General features: G+C 43.0%; 1 protein-coding gene across 1 annotated transcript in view; it reads right to left on the bottom strand.

Moving 5' to 3' along the window:
• The window catches only part of LOC124805665 (dipeptidase 1-like), a 133,042-nt gene that overhangs the window by 77,882 nt on the left and 27,298 nt on the right, over positions 1 to 27,862 (bottom strand). Inside the window, exons 3-4 of the mRNA XM_047266234.1 lie at positions 18,587 to 18,719; positions 8,746 to 8,896 (exon numbers count right to left, since the gene is read on the bottom strand). Of these exons, the coding sequence (XP_047122190.1) occupies positions 8,746 to 8,896; positions 18,587 to 18,719 (284 nt within the window). The remainder of the gene's footprint in view (positions 1 to 8,745; positions 8,897 to 18,586; positions 18,720 to 27,862) is intronic.

The raw sequence follows: 27,862 nt of genomic DNA, 5'->3' as shown, positions 1-27,862 counted from the left end.
GCATGGACTATCAGCTCAGAGACCATGGCTGCGGTTACCCTTGAGGCTGCATCACAGATAGGAGCGCCTGCGATGGTGTACTCAACGACGAACCTGGGTGCACGAATGGCAAAACGTAATTTTTTCGAATGAATCCAGGTTCTGTTTACGGCAGCATGATGGTCGCATCCGTGTTTGGCGACATCGCGGTGAACGCACATTGGAAGCGTGTATTCATCATCGGCATACAGGTGTATCATCTGGCGTGATGGTGTGGGGTGCCATTGGTTACACGTCTCGATCACCTCTTGTTCGCATTGACGGCACTTTGAACAGTGGACGTTACATTTCAGATGTATTACGACCCATGGCTCTACCCTTCATTCGATCCCTGCGAAAACCTACATTTCAGCAGGATAATGCACGACCGCATGTTGCAGGTCCTGTACGGGCGTTTCTGGATACAGAAAATGTTCGACTGCTGCCCTGGCGAGCGCATTCTCCAGATCTCTCACCAATTGAAAACATTTGGTCAATGGTGGCCCAGCAACTGGCTCGTCACAATACGCCAGTCACTTCTCTTGATGAACTGTGGTATCGAGTTGAAGGTGCATGGAGAGCTGTACCTGTACACGCCATTCAAGCTCTGTTTGAGTCAATGCCCAGGCGTATCAAGGCCGTTATTACGGCCAGAGGTGGTTGTTCTGGGTACTGACTGCCCAGGATCTATGCGCCCAAATTGCGTGAAAATGTAATCACATGTTAGTTCTAGTATAATATATTTGTCCAATGAATACCCGTTTATCATATGCATTTCTTCTTGGTGCAGCAATTTTAATGGCCAGTAGTGTATTTATTTTTTTGAAAGATCAAATATTATAGCTTCGTTCAGCATGGCGCAGAGTGAAAACCGCACTCTTTGTGTAAATGCATTGGACGGTTACTGGAGAACACACTCAAAAGTTGGATACCTTGTCTGGCACGCTTTTCCTTTATTGAAAATCGCGAAGACATCGCAGCTTAATGTGCACGACAGACAGACTCTGAGAAAATTGCTCAGCAGGGACAGTGGCCTAATTGCAACCTTACTTTTGTCGTTTGAAATTGTGTATTGTCTCATTTGGATTACTCGGACATTTTGGCTGGAAGAATACTCCCCATGAGTGGCAACCATTGGGCTATATGTTTTTGCTGGTCAAGCAACCTGAACCGTTTTGAATGGGCATAAAATGCTTTTGTTCCTTTATTTATTTAACCTGGCAAGGTTAGGGCTATCTGGCCATCTCTTACACCTAACCAGAGTTTCTACATATTTTGAATTAAATATATTGTGATAAACATGGTATATTAGATTTAAAAATTAAATATTACTATAATACAGATAAAAATACATACAGTTTACGTTCGTGCATGAAAAGTTCAACAATAATTATAAATTACAGAAATATAGGTTTTTAATTACAGGTGATATCAGCAATGGACGTGAGAGAAAGGAGGGAGGGAAAGAGAAACGTGACAACATCGAGTTAATGTACATAATGGACAAGAGTGGCGTGACTCATAGAGGAAGGAAAGTAGACAGAAGCATAACTGGGATAAGGTAGGACCATTGACTTCATTGTTGAATAGAAGTGATGTTGCCCATACATGTTAAGGGGATACGGAATCGCCTATCCCCGAAATGTTAAAATATGCTTACTATAGGGAACATTTTCTCGCAAACTACTGGAGACAGAGAGATAAAATTTTTACTGTATTTGCATTGATATAACAATACTGAAACAACAGTTTATTGTAAAAAAAGTTTCTCACAGAGATATTTTACATTTATTTTAAGTAAATTTTTCCATCACTTTTTAATAGATTATCACCCCTAAGTCTTTTGTAAATCAAGTAATTAAGAATAGTTGTTTCAGTGTGTAAAAGAAACCCATGTGACTAAGTCATAAAAATTTCAGACTTCTGGGTTCACCAGTACCTGAGATAATGTCCCTATAAGAAGAAAAAGCAAAGTTACGGGACCGCAGAAAGAAGATTAAAACATTCCTGATCCATAGTTAATACCACCTTCACAGTTTTCATAATCATCTTCTCGTCATCTTTTGGCACCCATATGCACCTGTCTTGCTTTTTTCATTAATGTTTTGAGTATATTGTCAGCATACCTTAGTCTGTGCTGATCTAAAGTCAACATAGCACGTACTGTGTGAGAACCAACACTCAAATCCAACTTTTGAAGAACCTGGCATTTAGTTATATTCCCAAGATTGAAGATTGCCACAGCATCACACACACCAAAATGTGGTCTATTAGTTCCGACAAACACTGTTTTTGAGAGACGATGCCATATCACACTATTCAAGCACTCGTTGGGGTTCTGCGTTTTTCCATGAAGACATTTCATCAGAAGACTTGTGTCAGCCAGATCCTGAAAATGGGCTTTATTTCTTCCGTGATAGCTAACGGTAGACTCTGGTGGTGAATGTATATTGTATTTACACCAGCTCTTTTCACCTTTGGGGCAGAAACCATGTTCTGGATGCTCATCTGTGGATGTGGTGTGGAAATACAAAGCCCATATAGTTTTCCTCATTTCTTCAAGATTGTCTGTTTTTGCCTGATTTCAAGGCCATAGCTATTCTGAATGTAGTCTATTATGGAATCAGTCAATCTTCCTTTGCCATGCAAGGTTTTCCCATCATCTAGTTTTTTCTCTTTCATAACTGATTTTAACCTTCTCAGCCTGGCACCCATTCTCTTCTGCACATGTCCTATACATTCAAGTTTGCTTATATTTACACTGTTCCATACGGTTTGCTTTCCAAAACTTCTTTGAATGCCATAGAGTCACCATCTCTCACATGACATAGCGGACATTATACCACCCTGAAGAGCGATGAAAATTTTTTTTCACCCCAGCAACCTCCATGCCACCACCACTACTACCATAATAATTAGCAACACAGTCATCTCTATGTTCATTTCTCAGCCTGTCTATGCATCTACAGTATTTAGACATCGTTGCAACATCAATAACCTTGTCAGTGTCAACACTAGTTGCTGTTACAACACCATTGTTTGAGATGTGACCCCTATTCTGCGACGTGCCATCAAAAGCTACTGAGAAGTCACGGCTGCCATCATTTTCTTTCACTGTTTCTTCCAAAGCTACCTGCACTGACCTCTGTGCTACATCTTGAACTGCAGATCCTAGTACATAGTTGTAAGCATCAAACTTTGAAGGTACACTTGGAAGATTTAAATCACCACATAGCATATCACCAGCTGCTTTCCCCTTACCAATTGCTCGCAATCAATAAACTAACCTAATATTTACACTATAAAGTTCAGTTATCTTATATCCATTATTTACAGTTACTGCAACAGGACTAGGAAACGTACGACTGTACTTACAAACACTGCATATTACATTAAACTGGGCAGCCAGGCCAACATGGGATTCTAGTTTCAGAGAAACGTTTCCTTGAAATTTTTTGCAGCACACACTGTTTTCTAGAGCTTCGCAATATATAATCGTGTCACTGAGTTCAAAAACTTCTTTCCTTTTATCAAGTAAACTATATTTCTTTTCCAAATCTCTTAGTTTTTTATGAGAGGCAAATCAGTAGTAAGTAGACTCACATTTTCCAACAGTGATGATGAAGAACTGCTTTACTTTACTAATGAATCATCATTTCTTTTCTTTTGCCAGTTCACACCCTTTTTAAACACTTTTGCTCTAGCTCTAGCTATTTTCACTGCGAAAAATGAAGCACTAAATACGAAATAACTCGACAACAACAACTTTCATATAGAACATTCTTTACAAACAATGACGTCACAAAGTCAAAGAGTAACTTGAGGAGACCAGAGGGAAACATTTGCGGATAAATAGTATATATAGAGTCGCTGGAAAGCGGGATATTTGAATTGATATCACATAAATGTACTGCCAAAAAGTTTATGGTCAGCCATGAGAGACGTGTATAACTAAAGCGCAATACCCGAGCTCACAAATCTATAAAAATAAAATAGTTATAATACTAGTAGAGCTACGTATGATACGTCATTTTAAAGAGGAAACTTGGCGGAATATTATATGTCAATAAAACGAAAATCGATTTTTTAACCCAAAATCGATTTCGTATCCCCTTAATTTTCGGGGAAACTTTATACGAGTGACTAAAGAAGTGCCCCGGCATTTCCTTAAAAGCAGCAGAGGATTTCATTGTATGCAGAATGCAGGGAAGTCTGTTCTAGAGGCGGACAGTAGCGACAGCGAAGGAGTTTGCTAATGGTTTGTTCAAATGTATGTGAAATCTTATGGGACTTAACTGCTAAGGTCATCAGTCCCTAAGCTTACACACTACTTAACTTAAATTATCCTAAGGACAAACACACACAACCATGCCCGAGGGAGGACTCGAACCTCCGCCGGGACCAGCGAATGGTTTCGTTTTATGAATGGTCGTAGCTGGGAGGCTATGTAAGTGGGTTCTTGTGCTTCGATATGATGAGATGACAGGCATTTAATCTCTGATGTGAGGTTTCTTGGTACTCCTGCACGAAGGGACCGATGAAGTAGACATAAGATATGGTAGTAACGTAACTTTTCCGGGCGTATGAATCACTGACATGGTATTACGAATAATACGAATGTTGCAGACGTAACGCACGGAGGCATTCACGATTAATTGCAACCAGTCAGTTTAAGGCCAAAGCGGCTCAAGTTTTTAGTCCTGAAGACAATGGTGGGTGTAAGTTCGAGTATTTTATTCAGAAATGCCGTAGCGAAAGACTCCGAGGTAACATATCAGCACAGTTTTAGTAAGGAAGCAGTTGAGATTAAATTAGCAAATAATCTTATAAGCAGGGATGGGGTTTTTCTGCTTAAATTCTGCTTAGAATTTTCCTCTGTCCTTGGTCAAACAACAAAGGTACAGAGTTAATTCTACCGCATCCAGTGGTAATTAATACTCGTATTCACTATCGTTAATTAATCACCTTGGTCATGGTCGGGGGTGTGATGTCACTAGTGGCTGTTGTGTGTGTACAGTCTCGTCAGATGTCCTCCATGTCGAGGTTTTAATTTGGCTTTCACAGTGCCTTGCATTCGTGCCTTCAACATGATAGTGTGTGCACCATCGAAATGTCGGCTTTTGTCGAGGATGACAACTGGCTGCATTCCCGTAAGTTCGTCGAACATTTTAAATATTTTACATGCCGAGAGAAACTCAAGTTTGACATTATTTATTTATTTATCTTTGTTATTTAAGCTTCGATGTGCTGTGTTGCTGGCTATCTGTAGTACAGTACGCGACAGCTGGTCAGGTAATATCCAGACATTGGGAGAACGTGATCAGTACACAGCTGCCCGCCAACAATGGACAATTTCGAAGCACTGTCAGACGTGTCTTCATTCGTAGCACAGTGGAACCATGTTTATTCAGACGAATAGGGGCCGTAGATCATCTGGATGATTAAAAATCAGAGAAACAATGATATACGATAATTTTACAAACACATACGTTACATTTATTTTTGCGCAAAGTCACGTGAATGTTGGTCAGACACTGAAAAAAAACTGTAAATTTTACAGTTTGAAATAATCAGTAAGTTACTTTTAAGCCAGTTCCATATGTGAAAACATTTTAACCATCCGACCCGTTGAAATTTATTTCTAACGAAACGTGCGGTTATCAATCAAAATGAGGCCCTATGGTGGTGATACTGAACCTCATCCTGTATTTTATGATGAGGATGGTCGATGCCGACCGAAATTGGTCATTTAGCTATACATTCATGAGACAAAACATTATGACCACTGCCCACCGCGACGATGACGCCGTCTTGTGGCCTTGCGTGCACGTGACGTGGTAACAAATGTATTAAGCGGAGCAGACTCGGTCTCTGGATTACCTTCGTGAAGTTACGGGCTGCTAATAGGGAAATCCATAGAAATAAGCGACTTTGACGAAGGGCAGATTATTATTACGCAGAGCCTGAGAACGAGTGTCTCGAAAGCGGTGGAACTGGTCGAGTGTTCACGTGCTACTGTCGTGAGCTTCTACCGAAAGAGGCAGAATGACTGTGAAACTAGCACTAGACGCTAAATGATTGTCGTCCACAACTCTTCACAGAACGTGGAGTTCGGAGGCTAGTCTGCTCTGTCAAGAAGAACAAATGGTGATCTGTGGCATCTCTGCCGAAGGAGCACAACGCTGGTGCATGCCAAGTGTTTTGAAGCACAACGTTCATCGTACATTGTTGAACATTGATCTCCGCAGCGGACCACTCCTACGTGTTCACATGTTGGCCCAACGACATCATCAAGTAGGATTGCAGTGGGGACGGGACCATCGGTATTTAACCGTCGACCAATGGAAACGTGTCGGCTCTTCGGGTGAATCACATTTTTGCTGCACTAGGTTGCTGGTCGTCTCCACAAACGCCATCATGGAGGTGAACTGCGATTCGAAACGTGCAACGCGCTAGAAGACATTCTACTGCGCATGCATGGGACCTGTGGTGGTAATCGGAGACATGCCAATCACCCGCATCCTTTCGTGGTTGATGTCTTCCCCGACGGGGATGTCAGCATTCAGTAGTATAATTGACCATGTCTCGGAGCCAAAACCGTGCTACAGTGGTTTGAGGAGCATTATAGTGAACCCAAGTTGATATCACGGCGAGCAAATTCGCCTGATGTAAATCCTATGGAACACATGTGAGTCGCTATCTGGCGTCATCACCGCGTACGCACATCAGACAACTAATGCCACATACCTCTACAAACCTACCAGATCCCTGATGCGCAGAATCAGTTATGTATTTCGTTCCAAAGACGGACGAACAATTTATTAAGCAGTTAGTCATAATGATTTGGCTCATCAGCGTAAATAAATGTGACTGCTCCCGATGATTAATTTTTTTCAAAACAGTCATTCGTTGTGGTCTTACGCTCGACAGAAATGTCGTTAACATTCAGCGCAGGGATTTCAGTAGCAATAATGAGGCTGAATTAATTTCCCCGTGTCGTTGCATATAAACTATTATTTGGACCACCTGTGTTGCTGCCTCTGTATTTGTGGGATTGTGTTCATAATAGGCGCCATCTTATTCGCTTAATCGATAATCACTATGGTTGTTGTCTGCAGACGAACACACGGTGATAATTTCGTCATTAGAAATCAAGCTGTAGCCAGCGTCATTATCTTTTCGCAGTCATTTATGTCATCATCGCCTATGCCTGAGCATCCTGGAATCTTTGTAAATGCTATATTAGGAAATTCAGCAGCTTTGTTCTTCAACAATTCTCCTGTGAAAGGGATCTAACTCTTTTCCTCTTCGATGTACCATACATTCGCAACAAAGTGATGTATACGTTACTGTACAGCTGAATGTCAACGTCTTAACTACACCTTGCTAGGATCGGTGTATGGCAGTCGGCTTATTTCAAACTTAGTGACTCTCGTTGTAGATTTCTGCCGCTATTACGTCCTCAGTATCAGGTACTGAACAGTTTCAGTACAAAAAATATGATCTAGATGAACAAGACTTTAGGATAAATGAGGGCCAGATAAACAAGATTTCACTGTAATTCGTTGTGAACTGCGTTTCTGAGCAGTATTGCAAAAGAGTTGTCCTAGTGTACCAACCTGATAATACGATTACTATTTGAACAAAGCGCTAGAAATTGACTAGAGTGTGGCAAAATGATGTCCTGCTTCCGCTTGGGAATAGACACGCGGTCAGTTTGAACTTAGTGGTATGAAATGACGCAGAGTACGTTGGGCTTTGTTGTGAACTTTATGGAGTGTTGGATGGTAATCGAAGTAATAAATTACCGCTCGTGAGTCTTAAGTATCAAAGTTATTGCGGAACCGTCATTGATAAGGCAACGGGATGTAGGAGGAGGAATACTACAGACTTCAGGGGAAGTCGTGACCGGCGAAAGAGGAACTGAGTTAACACCATACGTTTTTTCAAAGGAAATGATACTTCTGAATGTGTTAAGAGACTACAAGTCTTAAGGATAAATATTTCATATTTTCAGAGTGATGGAGCAGTTGACTCTTGAAGTTCAAGGTCCTCACCACTGCTGGTGCTTCTGCCTTTAAGGACATTTTCCTAATCCTAGAGGCAGAAGGCGTCCTGAATCTGTATTCATTCTTGCTTTATCTGGCATAATAAAGATGATCACAACCGACGATTTATACTGAAAATTTAAGCCATGGCTTAAAGGTTAACTACAAGATCATGCTGAATGTAAAGGATTGTAAAGAAAGGAGTCTCAGAACTTCTGAAGATTCTTTTTGTAAACATTTTACGACCTCTGTATCTACTGAACTGTGCACAGACAACAAATAACAGTTCCGATCGGTTAATCCTCGTTGTGGTATATTTATAAATTCTTCGTATCGACTATGTATGTTGTTATTGCGTTTCATGAACGAAAACAACAGTTTCCGAAATTTTGTAATTAAAATTTTTGTAGTATTATTTCCAAGAAACTACGTTGTGACAGCATCTTCATATGTTTTAGTATTTTTTAATACTAATATATGTTAGAACTCAGTTAAATGCTTCTTATTACAAGAACAACACCGATGAAATAGAAAAACATAAAATAACGAAATGTTGTATCCAAGCATGGAACGTAAACCACTGTAATGCTTTTGCTTAATGAGGGTTGTTCAGCAACAAACGCTTAGCGCAAAATGTTTGCCTCTTTGCAGCACAGGCTGGGAAGGGCAACCCACTCACCAAGGCGTGTTGCAGGCGTGCGTGAGCGTGAGGTAACGTGCGCCGAGCGTGTAGAGGGCGCGCAGCACACCCAGGCTCTCCCCCAGCGCGTGGCCGCCCTCCACGCCCACCAGGCTAGCCAACATTCCCGCCGCGTGCGCGTCTTCTATACCTGCAAACACAAACATATCATGCAAAATACACCGGACAAAAAAAAATTGTGATCCTCAAGGGACATAACGTTGATTCCTTGCTAATGACCTTAATTCGGCGTGGAATGAAAACGACAAGTTTTTTAGTTTGCCATATTCAGCCGAATTCATATACTGATGATTAGGTCCCCACAGAGCTACCAAATTGCGGATATGCTGATTACCACGTTTCACCAGGTGCTCCAAATACTCCCAGATATTTCCTGTGGGGTTAAGATCAGGGTTTAGTGGGCCAGTCGAAATGCGATAACCTGCTAGTGAAATGAGAAACGTTTGTGTGCAACCGGCAAACTGCGGCAGTTGTCATCTCGGAAGACAAACGTGCCCATAGAATTCTGTATTCCGACACAACTGTCATCAAGGAGTATGACTGAATGAAATTTAAAACTTTTATTTGACACCACAAACGGTCGTCAAGCCATTCTCTAAAGCAATTAAATTTTTAAAAAGGGTACGTAACTAGTTCCGACGCACTGAGTAATCATTTTCAAAACTTGTAAAACTGCATTAATAATTGCAACCACATTTATTTCAAATACTACGAAAAAATACACTAGCACCAGTAAACTATGTTCTGCTAATGAAATCTTACAAAGACAATGGGAGTACATATTCTTTGTACGATATCAGTAGCAGAACACAGTATGATTGCGTGCTTTTTGTGCGTTATAAGATTACGACGTGTGAGCCTTTGTTTGCAAAATGATCGCTGCCTCACTGCACGACGTAATGCGAGATTATATCATATCTTCCATCCCGATCCTGTTTTCATCTACACTGCATTAAGGTGTGAAATGATTGATTAACTAAAGATTGTCATGATGTCTTGTGGCCCGTTTCTGCTGCCTTTTGCAGCAGTTTACACGTTTTAGTGTATTTTTGTAATATCTGAAATAAGTATGCCTGCATCTATTAATTCAGTTTTCCAGGTCTGTCATTACATTTTAAAATGACGGCTCAGTGCGTCGAAACTAGTTATGTAACCTCCCAAAAATGTTATTGTTTTAGTGATTGTGGGTTGACGACCATTTGTGGTGTCAAATAAACATTTTAAAGCCCATAGAATTCATGAATCGTGAACAACGTTTGGTCACCGAGAATACTGAAATAGTCATGGCAGTCTTAATGAGTCTACCGAATTCAGATACGAAACACACTCCCAAAACTTAACACAACTACTCCCTTCGCACACAGCTAGTTAAAAGTCTCATTGGGTCGACAGTGTATTAACGTCTTGCATCACTGAAAAGAGGCAGCATCGCGACAAATAATACCAGGCTACAGGCCTCCAGTCAGCTATTGTCAATATTTGTACTCTTTGGTCCATTAAAGTAGTGTATCTTTAAGTACCTCTACCAGCAATGGCGTTTTGCAAGGTACCCTAATCCAAAATATTTGTAGTTCCCCAAGCAATGATCGTCCGAAAACTGCTTGAAATGGACCTTGCTCACTGACACCAACAATTCCTGTCGGCTTTAAATCTGCTTTCCATTCACAAGGCGTGACACTCATCTCCACTTCCTACACATCAGGATCTTGTTACAAACATTCCTCTCACGCTGGTTTACATGGTTAAAAGTGGTACTCTATTCCTGGTAGACATGTTGAAGAGTCCACATTTGATACATCATTATAGTTCAACTTCATTCAGAGTGTAATTATGGATACGTCCAAGGCTACACTCTATCATTCTGTTACATCCCCACGTCGACCCATCTTGCTGCTCTTATTCCATGCCACTGCCATAAACATACCTTCTTGCCATGACTTAGATCAGTGGTGGAAGGTCATATGACCGCCGAGTGGATATTGCCCATGCATTACCGTGAGCTTACGCCTACTCTGGCAGCAACCCAAATTACGTTCATGTTAAGCGGGTAGCTGACTTCCTTACAGCCTACAATCCTGGGCTACCATGCTGAAAAAAGCCCCAAGGATCTCTCTCCTACACCACGACTGTAACCTGGCGTTGGGGGCTGTACACAGGCCAATGCACGGCGATCGTGCAGCCAGTTGAATCCAAGTGGGCTTCCTGAGCTACGGGCCAAAAGCTTATGCATCACTACACTATCACCGCCGTCCGAGGGAACTTTCTCTTCCGGATTCCTGGAACATTAGGTTATCAGTAACTTGTATGTCAAAACCTTGTAAAGTCTTGTTTTAATTTGCGAACCTCTTCTCAGTGAACTATGAGCAATGAAAAATAATATCGTTTGTTTCATGTTGGTCAAATGAGACTCATCTCCCACTAAGCGCTTTACAAGACGGGCGTTCTTAGAAACAGCACCGTATTTCGCTGTCTTTCATTCATATGCAGATCACAACAACACGAACACTGCTTTACACTGAGTAACTTTATACATACATCCCCTATCGAGATGAAGCAAGTCGTAAACTACCTTCACTAAAACTTAGTCCAAATGAGAAAGCTGATTTTTCAAACTGTCATCGGAACTTTTCATACTGACACTTTCTTTAGGGACAGGTCATGACTTTTGATTCAGAAGTTACATCACTCTCAAAACACTGTTGAACAATGCGTCAGTCCATAAATCGCCAGTATTTGTGTTTCTATGGTACAGACAAGCAGAGAATAAGGGATATTGAAATATATATTACAGAGGTATGCTGAAACTTAGATGGATGGGGGATAATTAACTTAAAGGTGCTGAATCAGAGTACAACAAATGCAATAAGACTTCCACGAGTTCCAGGAAAGACATATATTGAAAATGGAAGAAACGTAAACGTGTGTTTTGTAGATCTGTAAAAGTTATTTGATATGTGGTTTGGGATATCTTACCACTGTAATGAGGAAAAAGCAGGAGACCTGTAAGGTTGTTACATTTAAATCAAAATGTGTCAGCGAAAGTGTGAGGAGAAAGTATTAGTTGGATCGAATTAGGAAAAGGACTAAGATAAGGATGTTTCTCTCTCCAGTCCCTTTCTGTGTGTACTTCAGGAATATGAGTGCGCATGGCCAAGTAGATGACAAGGGGTTAAAACTGGAAGAAGAAGGGTACAGTGGGTTTGCAGATAACATAATCCTTCCAACAACAGACAAAAAAGAGTTGCGCGAAATAGTGGAAACTAAAGGTAAGAGCTATGGAATAAAAATCAAAACAATGAAACCAAACGTAATAACACCGGAACGAAATAAAAATGTATGGACAATCATGAATGAAGAAATTTAAAAGGTGTACAGACCGTTAAATAACTTGGAATCAGAAAAGTAATCGATTAGAAATGCCGCACAGAAATTCAAACCAGGGTATAAATGACGAAATAGCCATTTCGTAAGGAGAGTTTTCTGCAGCAATATGGTGAAAGATTTTTTTATGGAGTGTCGTTCTGTATGAAGCTGAAACGTGAGCAAAGTGGAGGAAAGAGGAAAGCTGGAGGCTTTTGAGATTTGGACGTGGTGAAGGAGGGAAAGAATAAGTTGGATGGGTAAGCCGAAAAATAAGAAGGTACTGCGACGAGCTACTGTGATAAAAGAAGGAAAATGAACTGGGTGAACATAGATTAAGAAACAAAAACCGTCTTAGAAGAGTACGTCGAGGAAGAGATTCCAAATCTTGGATGATGTGCTAGGCAGCAGCACATGTAGCAGCATTAAGAATGAAGCGATGGACTACCTGAAATGGAAATGCAAGGGACATGTTAAAGTTGAAACAGATCTTGATGATGATGATGATGACTGAATCTATGAGTTATTGACTGAAAGAAAGGATAGGTATACAGAAAACTTAGTGGGAAACGAGAGAACTTTTCATTTGTGAATGGAGCAGGGAAATGGGGGGGGGGGGGGGGCGGGGGGAGGGGGGAGACCTGCTCGTACAGCCTAACGTACAGCGCGATACCCTGCGAGAAAAAGAAAATGATCCAGACCCGCATCGAATCTGCGTTCCGGATTAACCGGCATGGCTTATGCAGCGGCCAACCTAAGTGTGGTTTTTGGGCGGTTTCCCACACTCGTTCAGGCAAACGCTGGTCTGGTCCCCAAATTCTGCCTCAGAGTACGCTACGCAAACAGTTAAAATATGATAACACAGAATATACGAGGGGCGTTCAATATGTAATGCAACACTTTTTTTATCGGTTAACTTCGGTTGAAAAAATGCAGAATTTGTTGTGGGAGCCGGCCGGGGTGGTCGAGCGGTTCTAGGCGCTACAGTCTGGAACCGCGCGACCGCTACGGTCGCGGGCTCGAATCCTGCCTCGGGCATGGATGTGTGTGATGTCCTTAGGTTAGTTAGGTTTGAGTAGTTCTAGGGGATTGATGACCTAAGAAGTTAAGTCCCATAGTGCTCACAAGGGAATCTCCCCATCGCACCCCCCTCAGATTTATTTATAAGTTGGCACAGTGGATAGGCCTTGATAAACTGAACACAGATCAATTGAGAAAACAGGAAGAAGTTGTGTGGAACTGTGAAAAAATAAGCAAAATATACAAACTGAGTAGTCCACGGGTCGCATAAGCAACATCATGGACAAAGTGAGCTCAGGAGCGTCGTGGTCCCGTGGTAGCGTGAGCAGCTGCTGAACGAGAGGTCCTTGGTTCAAAGCTTTCCTCCAGTGAAAATTTTATTTTTGCATAGTTATTATCAGTCCGTTCGTTCCTTGACGTCTTTGTTCACTGTAAGAAGTTTAGTGTCTGTGTTTTGCGACCGCATCGCAAAACCGTGCGATTAGTAGACGAAAGGACGTGCCTCTCCAATGCGAACCGAAAACATTTGATCGCAAGGTCATAGGTCAACCGATTCCTCCACAGGAAAACACATCTGATATATTCTATACGACACTGGTGACGGCATGTGCGTCACATGACAGGAATATGTTGTCGACCCACCTAACTTGTACACTTGGCGAAGGGGTAAAAAGATTCTTCTACCTTGCCCGATTTAGGTTTTCTTGTGGATGTGATAATCACTCCCAAAAAAGTGATGAAAACATAAGAGTGTCACATAAACTGAAAATAAAAAATTAAACTTTTCACTCGATGGAAGATTTGAACCAAGGACATTTCGTTCCGCAGCTGCTCACGTTACTACGAGACCACGGCGCTCCTGCGTTCCTAGTGTCCATGACGTTGCATATCTTCCCATGAACTACTCAGTTTGTATATTTTGCTTATTTTTTCACAGTTCCACACAACATCTTCCTGTTTTCTCAATTGATCTGTTTTCAGTTTTTCAAGGCCTATCCACTGTGCCAACTTATAACTAAATCTGAGGGGGGTGCGATGGGGAGGTTCCCTTGTCAGAGCAATTTGAACCATTTTTGTTGTGGGACATCGAGGAATATTTCTGCTTGAGCCCTTATGCACTACTGGCCATTGAAATTCCTCCACCACGAAGATAACGTGCTATAGACGTGACATTAAACCTACACGAAGAAGATGCTGTGATATGCAAATGTTTAGCTTTCCAGAACATTCACACAAGGCTGGCGCCGGTGGCGACACCTATGACGTGCTGACACGAGGAAAGTTTCCAACCGATTTCTGATACACGAACAGCAGCTGACCGGCGTTGCCTGGCGAAACGTTGTTGTGATGCCTCGTGTAAGGAGGAGAAATGCGTATCATCACGTTTCCGACTTTGATAAAGGTCGGATTGTAGAATATCGCGATTGCGGTTTATCGTATCGCGACATTGCTGCTCGCGTTGATCGAGATCCAATGACTGTTAGCAGAATATGGAATCGGTGGATTCAGGAGGACAATACGGAACGCCGTGCTGGATCCCAGCGGCCTCGCATCACTAGCAGGCGAGATGACAGGCAAACTAACGGCATAGCTGTAACGGATCGTGCAACCACGTTTCGATCACTGAGTCAACAGATGGGGACGTTTGCAAGACAACAACCATCTTCACGAACAGTTCGACGACGTTTGCAGCAGCATGGACTATCAGCTCGGAGACCATGGCTGCAGTCACCCTTGACGGTGTACTCAACGACGAACCTGGGTACACGAATGGTAAAACGTCATTTTTTCGGATGATTCCAGATTCTGTTTACAGCACCATGATGGTCGCATCCGTGTTTGGCGACATAGCGGTGAACACACATTGGAAGCGTGTATTCGTCATCGCCATACTGGTGTATCACCCGGTGTGATGGTATGGGGTGCCATTGGTTTCACGTCTCGGTCACCTCTTGTTCACATTGACCGCACTTTGAACAGTGGACGTTACATTTCAGATCTATTACGACCCCCGCGGCTCAGGTCCCGTACGGGCCTTTCTGGATACAGAAAATTTTCGACTGCTGCCCTGGCCAGCACATCCTCCAGATCTCTCACCAGTTGAAAACATCTGGTCAATGGTGGCCGAGCAACTGACACGTCAAAATACGCCAGTCACTATTCTTTGTGAACTGTGGTACCGTGTTCAAGCTGCATGGGCAGCTGTACCTGTACACGCCACCCAAGCTCTGTTTGACTCAATGCCCAGGCGTATCAAGGCCGTTATTACGGCCAGAGGTGGTTGTTCTGGGTACTGATCTCTCAGGATCTATGCACGTAATTCCGTGAAAATTTAATCATATGTCAGTTCTAGTATATTATATTTGTCCAATGAATACCCGTTTATCATCTGCGTTTCTTCCTGGTGTAGCGATTTTAATGGCCAGTAGTGTAGTTTCATGAAGGTTCGAGACGTGGCGGCGCTAAAGGTAGCATTAGAAACGGTACCTGTAACAGAGGTGTGTTCCATGCACAGAGCTGTAATTGAGTTTCTTTTGATGGAAAATTGGACCATCGTAGGTCTTAATATGCGCTTGGTATTCAACAAAAGCAGTGTGTCTAGTTGGGCGAGGCGTCTGGCATCGTCGCAACAAGGTCGGGCAAATATGTCCGGTCTATTATAATTATCCGGGCTGTTATGCCGTGGTCGGTTGATGAATTCTGTGTCGATTCCCAACGTTTCGTCTCCGACTGCGGGAGACATCTTCAAGGGAGTCCGTAGCTCAATGGAAGGTCCAATACACCCACTGGCTCGCTACTGACTGCCGCTAAATTCCGTGTCCCAGCGCTCCCATGCCGCGGCGTGACGTCACGTGTTTTGAAAACGTCAGTGCAATTGGCCGCTGTCCGTCGCCGTCGATCGCCGTTGCCATCACCCAGTAGTGGACGGGTGGTACACATCTTTAACACCGGCATCCATATAACGTTTAATTTGACGCCCTCCTCCTTTCGGTTGAAATTATTTGGGTGTTTAGCGATTTCGATTGCCTCCCTGTAGAGCCTTACGTAATATCCGCTTGTGGCCGCTAGTACTTGCGTCTCCTCGAAACGAATATTGTGGTTCCCTGGCTGGAAATCATGCTTCGCAACAGCTGATCGTTCCGTTTCTCCTCTTCTACAATTTCCCTTATGCATCATTAATTGGAACCATGGTAAACAGCGATACCACATCGAAGCTGACCAATATGTCCTTCGGCTGGACCACTGTGCCATTCAATCTGCTGATGAAATGTGTCGAATTCTTTATATAAGAGTCCGAACGGCCCACATGTGGGTTTAGCAGCGTAGTCAAAAACTTGGCTAACGAGTAGGTGGGCGAACCAATGGCACTTAGTATCGGTCTTAACGGCACATTTTCTTTATGAATTTTGGGCAATCTATAAAGCCTCGGTGGTAGCGCAACCGAATTGTAGAGACCTTTCTGTACACTCTCTTCAATGGAGGACTTCTTTATTAACCGCGACACAGTTCTGAGAACGTTGTTAGTGGGGTCCTTATTCAGCTATATGCTTGCGGATCCAGTAGATCCATAATTTTACTCCGATAGTCGGCCACATCCATAACCACCGTTGCGCTTCCTTTGTCAGCTGGGACAACCAAAATACTATCGCCGCCATTCAGGAGTTTTAAAGCTCTTCTCTCACCCACAGTTATATTACATTTCGGCGGTTTTGCATTGGCTAATATTCTTACTGTTTCTATACGGATTTCTTCAGCTGTTACAGAATCCACACTGCGAATTCCTGCTTCTACACTGACTATTATTTCTTCCGTGGGCACAAAACGCGGACTAACAGCAAAATTTCCTCCCTTGGCAAGTACAGATGTCTCATCGTCAGATAACGAACGTTTGATAACGGTCCGGGAAACGTCTAAATGCCGAACAGTCTGATTAGGTAGCAAATTATCAAACTTCTTCTTCTGTCTACTAGACGTTGTCAACATACGCGTCCCCATGGTATCAACCAGTAGTCTATCAATTTTATCCCAGTCACCGCTGCACAGTTTATTACTGATCGTAATATGAGAGACATTAACTTACAGTTTGTGCTTGCCAAGTCCCGTCGGGTTTGCTGAATGCACTCTCGTAGTAAGGCCTCCTCAGTCCGTTTGAAAATGCGTTGTGCCTTTCCCGAATAGAACAGTCGCTTTATCTTCAGAACCTTCGGTATAACGCCGACGGCTCTGCAACGAGACAGGAATGTGAGGGACCACAAAAGCTGCACTCTCTTCTTCTGGAGTCCTTCCAGGCGTCGCACTTCTCTTGACATCTCCTCCCCGTAGAGGCGTCTGATACTAAAATGTAAACTTTCACGGCCGGGAATATCATGTCCATTATCATTATCCGGGCTGTTATGCCGTGGTCGGTTGATGAATTCTGTGGTGATTCCCAACGTTTCGTCTCCGACTGCGGGAGACATCTTCAAGGCGGTCCGTAGCTTGATGGGAGGTCCAACACAGCCACTGGCTCGCTACTGACTGCCGCTAAATTCCGTGTCCGCGCGCTCCCACGCCGCGGCGTGACGTCACGTGTTTTGAAAACGTCAGTGCCGCCTAACGGAAGAACATAAAAAGCAACGGAGGCCAGTCAGTGCGGAATTGCTTGCGCGTTACAAGGCTGCTCGTTACAGTTTTTATCAAACGTTGTCACAGGCGATGAAACATGGGTTCATCACTTAAAAAGTTCAAAGCCGTAACCTCAGCCGGTAAAGTCACGGCGAATGTCTTTGAAGACGTTGTTCTGTTTGATGTCCTCCCTCCTGGTGCAACGACCAACTCTGAAATGTATTGTACTACCCTCAGTAAATTGAAGAAACGACTTCAGAGTGTTCGTTGACAAAAAAATGTAAACGGTCTTCCCCTTCTCTATGACAACGCAAGGCCGCACACATGTTTCAGAAAGAAACTCAAAATTCTTCATTAGACTGTTCTTCCTCATCCACCCTACAGCCCGGATCTCGTATCTTCCGTCTTCCATCTGTTTCGCCCAATGATGGATTCACCCGCGGGGAACAGTATGTGGATGCGAGGATGGTGAAGAGGTTCTTGCAGCAAGACGTTGGTTCCGTCCCGCCATCCCTAGAAAACGGATCATCTACTTGACGGAATAACCGCTAGGGAAAAGAGAGAAAGAACGAAACAAGTATCAAGCGGGAGGAGGGGGGGCTGGGGTAAATGTAAAGGAATATGATAGCCTGTGTATAGTGAGAAGGTTTAAATGGAAGCGTTACATTAGCAATGCAGAAATGAACAAACTTGTATGGGACAGATTACTCTGGACAGCCGCATCAAATCAGTCGTAGGAGTGAGGATTACCGTACGAACAACAGCAACAGACACAGTAGCTTAAGTGACAGAGATACGTGTTCTCTACGGCAATTCCCTGCCTCTAGTGGCTCACCTCTGGCGTCGGTGACGAGCGCCAGGTCCCGCGGGTAGCGCTCCACCAGCCGCCGGATGACGTCCACCTGCTCCAGCACCAGCGTCACCGCGTCCAGGTGCTGCGCCGAACACGGCACGTACGCCGACCAGAACTGCAAACAGAAGTACAGTTCAAGTCATCTTTGTAGTAATCTTTGTCTTAATGTCAACAGCGCCATGCAACTGAAGCGCCAATGAAATTGGTATAGGCATGCATATTTAAAATGCAGAAGAATGTAATCGGGCAGAATACGGCGCTGCGGTCGGCAATGCCTATATAAGACAACAAGTGTCTGGCGAAGTTATTAGATCGGTTACTGCTGCTAAAATGGCAAGTTATCAAGATTTATTGAGTTTGAACGTGATGTTGTAGCCGACGCACGACAGCATCTCCGAGGTAGTGATGAAGTGGAGTAAAAGTGGGCCAAACGGTTATTTTGGAGTAACCGTTATCACGGTTACAGTTATTTTTTATAACCGTTATTTTTAGCGGTTATAAATAACTGTTAGTTATTTTTCTCTACCGAGTATTCCAGACAGCGTTACAGTTAAATAACGGAGAATATCTATAACAGAAGTCTAATAGTATAGGGGCCACGTTCCGATATTATAATACAATTGTAAAACCTGAGGGCTTATATGCGTCCGAAACTTCGAACCATGAACAGACAAGTTCAAGATGAGCGGCTGGAACATCGAGAGCGTAGGATATTAAGGAAAAGTCTAGGTAATAAATGGGTTGGTGGACAATGGCGAATGAGAGCAAACGAAGACGTGTACAGCAAGACAGGACCTATCACAGCATCCATTAAGAAGAGACGATTGTTATTTTATGGTCATCTCATAAGTATGGACAGTGACCGACTAACAAAAAGAATACGGAGTTACATCCAATCTAAGAAAACAAGGCCAAGATGGTTCGAAAAATGTGAAAAAGTTCTCAGTTAGATTGGTATCTCAGAGAGAAAAATTACTGACAGGAATAAATTAAGAAGATTGGTGAACAGCTAACAAGGTTTTAAAATGGCATCAACGTCCAAAAGACAGAGAGGACCATTATCTGAACAGCATAAACAGGCACTTCTTGGTGGGCTCGGAAGACACTGGCAGGAAGTCAAAGCTGGAACAAGAACAAGATCTGGACACTAGAGTGAAGTTGGTTGTTACCACGCAATCCATAGAGGCTCAACTCGATAGCAAAAAAAATGTGGAATCCATCAGTTTAGTTATCAGTGAATTATAACTGCGAGTAGTGCAAAGTGGCAAGAATGTCATATTAATCGTGCCATAATCTTAGCTAATTAATTGTCCGATATATTTTACTTGATGATTGGACGATTATGGTGTTTCATATTATATGTATGTAGGTTATCGGTCGTTATTAGTAATATTATATTCGCAGCTGCAAACAGAAAGTACGCAGAACTTTGCTACAGCACAGTTTAAGCGAAGTGTTAAAAAAGTGCTTCCTTAAATATGAAGTAACACGTAAGCTGAAACCTATAGGTATAATTCGAAGCTTAATTTCTTGTGCTGTGCACTTAATAGAATAAGTGTACGGCCTTCTAATACAACACAAAATATACGTAACGTGATAGCTTCGTTTAGTCTTGTACAAGGAAGTTCACTTAAGGTAAGTACGAGTACGCTAATCCAAGTTTCATGTGAGATTTGGAAAACTGCTCGATTTCTTCTGCTACTGTGAGGGTCTTAATTTTTTGGTGGGAGGATGACTACATTACATTTCTCTAAGCCATCAGTTTGTTGTCTATCTCTTACGTTTGGCATTACTGTACGCAAAATTCCAGTGGACGATTGGTTGTGTTGACCTCGTAATGGTAACAGATTTAAACGCCTCAGGCGTCATTACGATACCGTTTTTACTCTGCTGGTCTAATTCTTCTTTGGGTATCCAGACTGTGAGAGCCCGAATTAATAGTATTGAGGTTGGGAATACAAATTTGCATTAAGCTTACAGAAATTTCTCAATAACAGACTTCCTTGTCCTGAGGAATACTCTACCTGTCTATTCCATGTTTTTCTTTTCTTTCCCCTTCTGTCACACATATGAGGCAATAATAAACACTTCGTCTATCAATGCCACCTGCCTGCTTTGACTTTTTTTTTCTTTTTACAGTTTAATATCGTGACAGTTACGTGTCAGAATGTGTAACAAACTAATTCATGAATGAGGCAGGTGAGTAGTCAAAATGAAGGGCTAAGTGTTACATATAACAGAATCTCAAACTAGCAATGAGTGCCTCTGACAGAGTTTTTTAGTGTTGCTTAAGATAATAAAAAATGAACTGACTTGAGGTCTTTGAAAACAAAAAAGCATACACATTCAAAAACTTTCATGTGGTATGCTTAAGTACTAGTAGCCCTAATGTAAGTAAATGTATTATTTTATTTAAATACCACTGACAAAGTATCTGACCTGATTATTGTTGTAAACATACCTGTATTCATTTCAAATATACCTACATCAAATAGTTAATTTGCCATACATGTGTCTGAAGTGTAAATATCCCATTTTACAATTTTCCTGTATAAAATTGATGAGTTCAATACTATGTAGAAAATATTTGAAAGTCAATTACCAAAAACTAATTAAATATAAAAAGTCTATTGGCAATGGATGTGTACAAATTGAGAAAACTCATGTTTCTTTTAATAAAGCCAGAAACCTATGTTTCACCGAACTGAAAAAGTTCTTTCTACTCAAATTGATAAGACACACTTAATGAGATTGATCTGATGCTGCACCGGTACTGTTTCATCGTAATGATGCCATTAAGAATTAGGGGTATGGTATACTTTAAGAACCTACTTTACTATTTTCAGTTTTTAGATCACCTACAATAGTCAAATATTTCACTAAGTGTAAAACCCCTAAAAATATTAACATGTAGCACACTCTTTACAATATTTCATAGCGTTCTATGTACTGTTGCTAGTACTACCATCCTAGTGGCAACAACACAGAGAAAAATAAGAACACGAAAAGAAATTCAATACCCTCTAACGGAACAAAAGGCCGGAAAGAGTGTGACACCGTTACCGGAACTACAACAAATGGAGAGAATAGAATCCCACAATTTGTCAACTCTCGAGAACCACCGATGGCCAGCGGTTATTTCTGTACCAGTACGAAAATACTTCGTTCACTCCAGTAACTATCCTCTCTCGGAACATCATCACGTTCTACGACCTTTAACTGGAGTGAGGAACACAGTTACAACTTCTATGTTATCTGTAGTAGTAGCCCGTTAACTGCCAGAGAACAAGAACTGTGAGCGAATACGATAACAGACAGGGAAAAATAGCGACCTCTGACAGTTATTTCCATATTAGTTCGAATTCCTTATGGTAACTATTTGTACCACCAGCCAAAACTAAATTGACACACAGAGCGGTGACTCGAGGGAACGACAGTACATGTGTAATGCTGTCACTCTCGCACCTATCAGCCAAAGCTCTTACATTAACGTTATTTGTTAGTGCTGAAAGTAGTGAGAACGTACGAAATAGAACACCGTTCTAACAACAGATGCTGCGCAGTCTTACGGTTATTTCCATGGCGTGTAGAGCACCGTAGTAGTACGATCTTCGGTAACTAGATGGCGCCAGGCACTGTTGGCAGTTATTGAAATCACTGCTAGTACCGGAAGAATTTTTATCGCAGTAACTGTTACTTCTCAATTACCGGTTATTTCTATCAGTTACGTTATTTTTTTAAACCTCTGGAGAGGGGAGTTTACTGTACGATCATTTCACGAGTATACCGTGACTATCAGAATCCGGTAAAACACAAAATCCCCGACATCGCAGATGCAGGAAAAAGATCCTGCAAGAACAGGACCGACGACGACTGAAGAGAATCGCTAAACGTGAAAGAATTACAATCCTTCCGCAGACTGCTGCTGATTTCAATGCCGGGCCATCAACAAGTGTCAGCGTGTGAACCATTTAAAGAAAAGTTGTCGATATGAGCTTTCGGAGCCGAAGCCTCACTCGTGTACCCTTTAAGATTGCGCGACACAAAGATTTATGCCTCACCTGGGCCCGTCAACATCGACATTCGACTGATCGGACGAGTCTCGTTTCAAATTGTATCGAGCGGATGGACGTGTCCGGGTATGGAAACAATCTCATAAGTCCAAAGGACGCTGCATGTCGGCAGGGGACTGTTCACGCTGGTGGAGACTCTGTAATGGTGTGGGGCGTATGCATTTGGAGTGATGTGGGGCCCCTGATATATCTAGATACAACTTTGACAGGTTTCACGTATGTAATTATCCTGTCTGATCACCTGCAGCCATTCATGTCCATTGTGCATTCCGACGGACGTGGGCAATTCCAGCAGGACAATTTGACATCTCAAATGTCCAGAATTGCTACACAGTGGCTCCAGGGACACTCTTCTGAGTTTAAACACTTCTGCTGGCCACCAAACTCCCCAGAAATGAACATTATTGAGCATGTTAGGGATGCCTTTCAACGTGCTGTTCCGAAGAGACCTCAACCCCTCGTTCTCTTACAGATTTATGGATAGCCCTGCAGGATTCATAGTGTCAGTTCCCTCCAGCACTACTTCAGACATTAGTCGAGTCCATACCACGTCGTGTTGCGACACTTCTGCGTGCTCGCGGGGGACCTACACGATTTTAGGAAGGTGTACCGGTCTCTTTGGATCTTCAGTGCATATAGCATATTTTACGAGGCATGGGTCGTTAGGTCCTAAAAGAGTTAAGGAGCTGACGAACTTAAATAAATACCTCCCTTTTTTATTGACACAAAGACCTTAGCCTTGAGGTCACAGCAGCTGTTCGAAGTGCAAAAGGCAAGTCTCACTGCATACATTACAAATTACTCAGTGACTGTCTGAAATCCTATCGGTACATTGCTTGAACATGTCTGCTGTAAGGATATAATTCTCCTGGTTAGTCATTAAAAGATAAATACCGGATGCTAGGGGCTTAGACTGTGTACGTTGTTTTCTGGGCTCGGTAATGCAGGTGTCGCAAGTGGCTCGCGTTACCTCTTGCACAGTCAAGGATTTGTATATGAAGACTGAAGTGATGACTGAGCAAAGCTACTGTGCCAAGGTGACCTACTGGTTACTCACCTGCCCAATGAGCGGGAGACCCGTGTTCGAATCCCAGCTATGGTGTAAATTTGCATTCGTCAGTTCAGTCTGCAGAAACAGGATAACTCATAGACACCTGACACTTGAAAGAGCCTCTGCGAACACATAGTTTCATTTGACATAAAAAATTCTCGGAAATGACCGCTCAGAAGACCATAACATTGGCGCAGTTGGGATTACGCGAGGGAGCAATAAATGACTAGTAAAGACTGTATCTAATACATCTCAGCACACCAAACACCGAACATAATTACAGCAATATAGCAAAAATTAAAGTTAACGTTTATAACAGGACCACAAGTACCTTTTATCCAACACATATTGAAAAGTAGTACCAAAAGTAGGCAGAGTGCGGTGATAGCCAGACTTATATCGTTAATGTGACTGTTGAAAGCAGGACATAAAGTTGTAATGAATTCTGAGACGCGCACACGACCGGTAGTAGTAATGTCCAGTGCGTCATAAACAAACTCTTACAATTACGTTAACGGTCGTAATATTGAGTTATTAGTTAATGTGAGAAGTGTAAAATAAAGGTATTAATAGTTACGTAACTTGACTTTCGAGTAGGTGCATCAGGATGGCTGAGCAGTTGTAGATTTGATGCTTTAATTGGAAATATCAGTTTACGCTAAATTATGATATTTCACGCGTGGCAGAACCTTCGATTCCTTATCGTGCTGCGGAGACTACATTCATCCGCACTGAAACAGTCACACGCGCCGTCTTGAAGATGAACTGTCTAATACGTAAACATTGTTACTTGTGGTTATCAGGGCAAAGAACAGTTCTTGAGCAGCTATATGTATCAACAATTACACTGAAGTGACAGAAGTCACGGGATACCTCATAATATCGTGTCGGATCTCCTTTTGCCCGGCGTAGTGCATCAGTTCGACGAGGCGTCAACCCAGAAAGTAGTTTTAACTATCCTGTACAAATGCTAAGCTATGCTGCCTCTACAGCTGTCCATAACAGCAAAAGTGATGCTGGTGCAGAATTTTGTGCACAAACTGACCTCTCGATTATGTCCCATAAATGTTCGATGGGATTCAGGCTTGGCGATCTGGGTGGCCAGGTCTTTTGCTCTAACGTCCTTCAAACAAATCGCGAGCAACTGTGGACCGGTGAGACAGCGTATTGTCATACATAAAAATTTCGTCTGTGTTCGGGAACATGAAGTCCATGAATGGTCTCCAAGCAGCCGAACATGATCGTTTCAATTGGACCAGAAAAACCATGGGACCACCAGCTTTCTCAGTGCCTTGACACATTGAGTCCATGGACTCGTAGAGTCTGCGTCACACTCGAACCGTACTATCACCTCTTACCAACTGAAATCTGACATTTCAGGCTACGGTCTTCCAGTCGTTCTGGATCCACCCGATATGATCATCAGCCAGGAGAGACCCTGCAGGCTATGTTGTGCTTCTAGCAAAGGCACTCACGTTTGTCATCCCATTAACGCCAAATTTCGCTGCACTGTTCTAACGGATAAGTTCGTCGTACGTCCCAAATTGATTTCAGCGGTTATTTCACGTTCTTGGTTATCTGTTAGCATTGACAATTCTAGACAAACGATGTTGCTCTCCATCGCTTAAGTGAAGACCGTCGGCCACTGTGTTGTCTGTAGTGAAACGTAATTTCTCAAATATGGTATTCTCGGCACATTCTTGACAATGTCTATCTCGGTATTTCCTATTTCCGAAATGGAATGTCCCTTGCGTCAAACTCCAACTAAAATTCCACGTTTAGCCTGTAAATTCCCGTCATGCAGCAATAATGACATGGGAAACATTTTCACATGAATCACCATAGTAAAAATGACAGCTCCGCCAATGCACTGCTCTTTTATATCTTGTGTACGCGATGCTACTGCCATCTGTATGCGTGCACATCGCTTACCATGGAGCCGCTGGAGTACTACTATATGGCTGCCCAAATTGTCACCAAACTTCCAACATATTTTACTCTTGGGACGTAAATTCGGTCAGAAGATGGAAACAGTGTACTAAAAGACTCATCTGAGTAAATGAAATTCTTCCGTTGCTCCAAAATTAGACACAGAATTTTCCTGTTGTGAGCATTTGCATCGCTGAGGAATGGTTTTGGAATTCCAGCTCGCACTGCAAATCACAGCTTATGGGCCCCTTCGTGTTGTTTTGGTGCTGACAGGGTTCGAGAGTGCGACATTCAGTTCGGCAGAGACTTTTTCAGCTGTCGTCCTCTTATTTTTTTGTCACATTTGTCTTCAGTGCCAGTCTCGTGACGATCACACAACACAAACTTTCGTCTGCGTTGTAACTAAGCGTATGATGGTTTTCCACTTTCCCTGTATTCGGTACAAATCATCTTGAAACACCAAACGCTTTGGCTTCCATGGTCAAGGGGTTCACACACCACACGAGCACCAACAATTGCCCACTTTCGAATGCACTGAGATCCGACATAATGCGCTCACAACTATACAGAACATTATTCTGACCACGACTGACACTCCCAAAGTATTAAGGACATTCGCACATGCCTTTCGCAACCAGCAGGTCTTCATTTATGTTCAAGCATTCAGTTCGCACTGTGTTTCCACATTTTTGTCCATACCCCGTATTTCATGTTCAGGGTCGCAAAGTTCTAAGGAATATTCGGGAAGTAAAATCCTATTTAGTGGATAAAGAGGACTACTTTCTTCAACGCTGTTTTGTATGGTAACGTGCTAATTCATGCCGTATTATAGCAAGTAGTGGCACCTAAAGAAGTTTTGCTGTTTGGGTAACAATATAACTGATGGTGGCAGAAGTAAGGAAAAGATATAAACTGCAGCCTGGAAATAGCACGATAAAGATTTCTGAAAAACAGAAATTTAATATCTAACATAAATTTAAGTATTGGGAAATCTTTGAATGCAGTTGGACTGTAACCTTTTATGGAGGTGAAAAGAGGGTGATAAACTATGCAGACGAAAAGTAAATAGAAGTCTTAAAATGTTATGCTACTTAAGAGCGCTTGATATTAGATGGGTAGCTGGAGAACAGATGAGGTACTGCTTCGAACCTAAACTAAAAGAAGCGATATATTGATAGGAGACATCCTGAGGCACCCCAGCGTATTCCAATTTCACATTCTAAAATATAAATTCCTTCTGTAGGTCTAAAAGTGTTGTACACTCCTGGAAATGGAAAAAAGAACACATTGACACCGGTGTGTCAGACCCACCATACTTGCTCCGGACACGGCGAGAGGGCTGTACAAGCAATGATCACACGCACGGCACAGCGGACACACCAGGAACCGCGGTGTTGGCCGTCGAATGGCGCTAGCTGCGCAGCATTTGTGCACCGCCACCGTCAGTGTTAGCCAGTTTGCCGTGGCATACGGATCTCCATCGCAGTCTTTAACACTGGTAGCATGCCGCGACAGCGTGGACGTGAACCGTATGTGCAGTTGACGGACTTTGAGCGAGGGCGTATAGTGGGCATGCGGGAGGCCGGGTGGACGTACCGCCGAATTGCTCAACACCTGGGGCGTGAGGTCTCCACAGTACATCGATGTTGTCGCCAGTGGTCGGCGGAAGGTGCACGTGCCCGTCGACCTGGGACCGGACCGCAGCGACGCACGGATGCACGCCAAGACCGTAGGATCCTACGCAGTGCCGTAGGGGACCGCACCGCCACTTCCCAGCAAATTAGGGACACTGTTGCTCCTGGGGTATCGGCGAGGACCATTCGCAACCGTCTCCATGAAGCTGGGCTACGGTCCCGCACAGCGTTAGGCCGTCTTCCGCTCACGCCCCAACATCGTGCAGCCCGCCTCCAGTGGTGTCGCGACAGGCGTGAATGGAAGGACGAATGGAGACGTGTCGTCTTCAGCGATGAGAGTCGCTTCTACCTTGGTGCCAATGATGGTCGTATGCGTGTTTGGCGCCGTGCAGGTGAGCGCCACAATCAGGACTGCATACGACCGAGGCACACAGGGCCAACACCCGGCATCATGGTGTGGGGAGCGATCTCCTACACTGGCCGTACACCACTGGTGATCGTCGAGGGGACACTGAATAGTGCACGGTACATCCAAACCGTCATCGAACCCATCGTTCTACCATTCCTAGAC

This window comes from Schistocerca piceifrons, chromosome 7 (assembly GCF_021461385.2).
Source record: "Schistocerca piceifrons isolate TAMUIC-IGC-003096 chromosome 7, iqSchPice1.1, whole genome shotgun sequence".
NCBI classification, from domain to species: domain Eukaryota; kingdom Metazoa; phylum Arthropoda; class Insecta; order Orthoptera; family Acrididae; genus Schistocerca; species Schistocerca piceifrons.
This window is presented reverse-complemented; position numbering and strand designations above follow the sequence as displayed.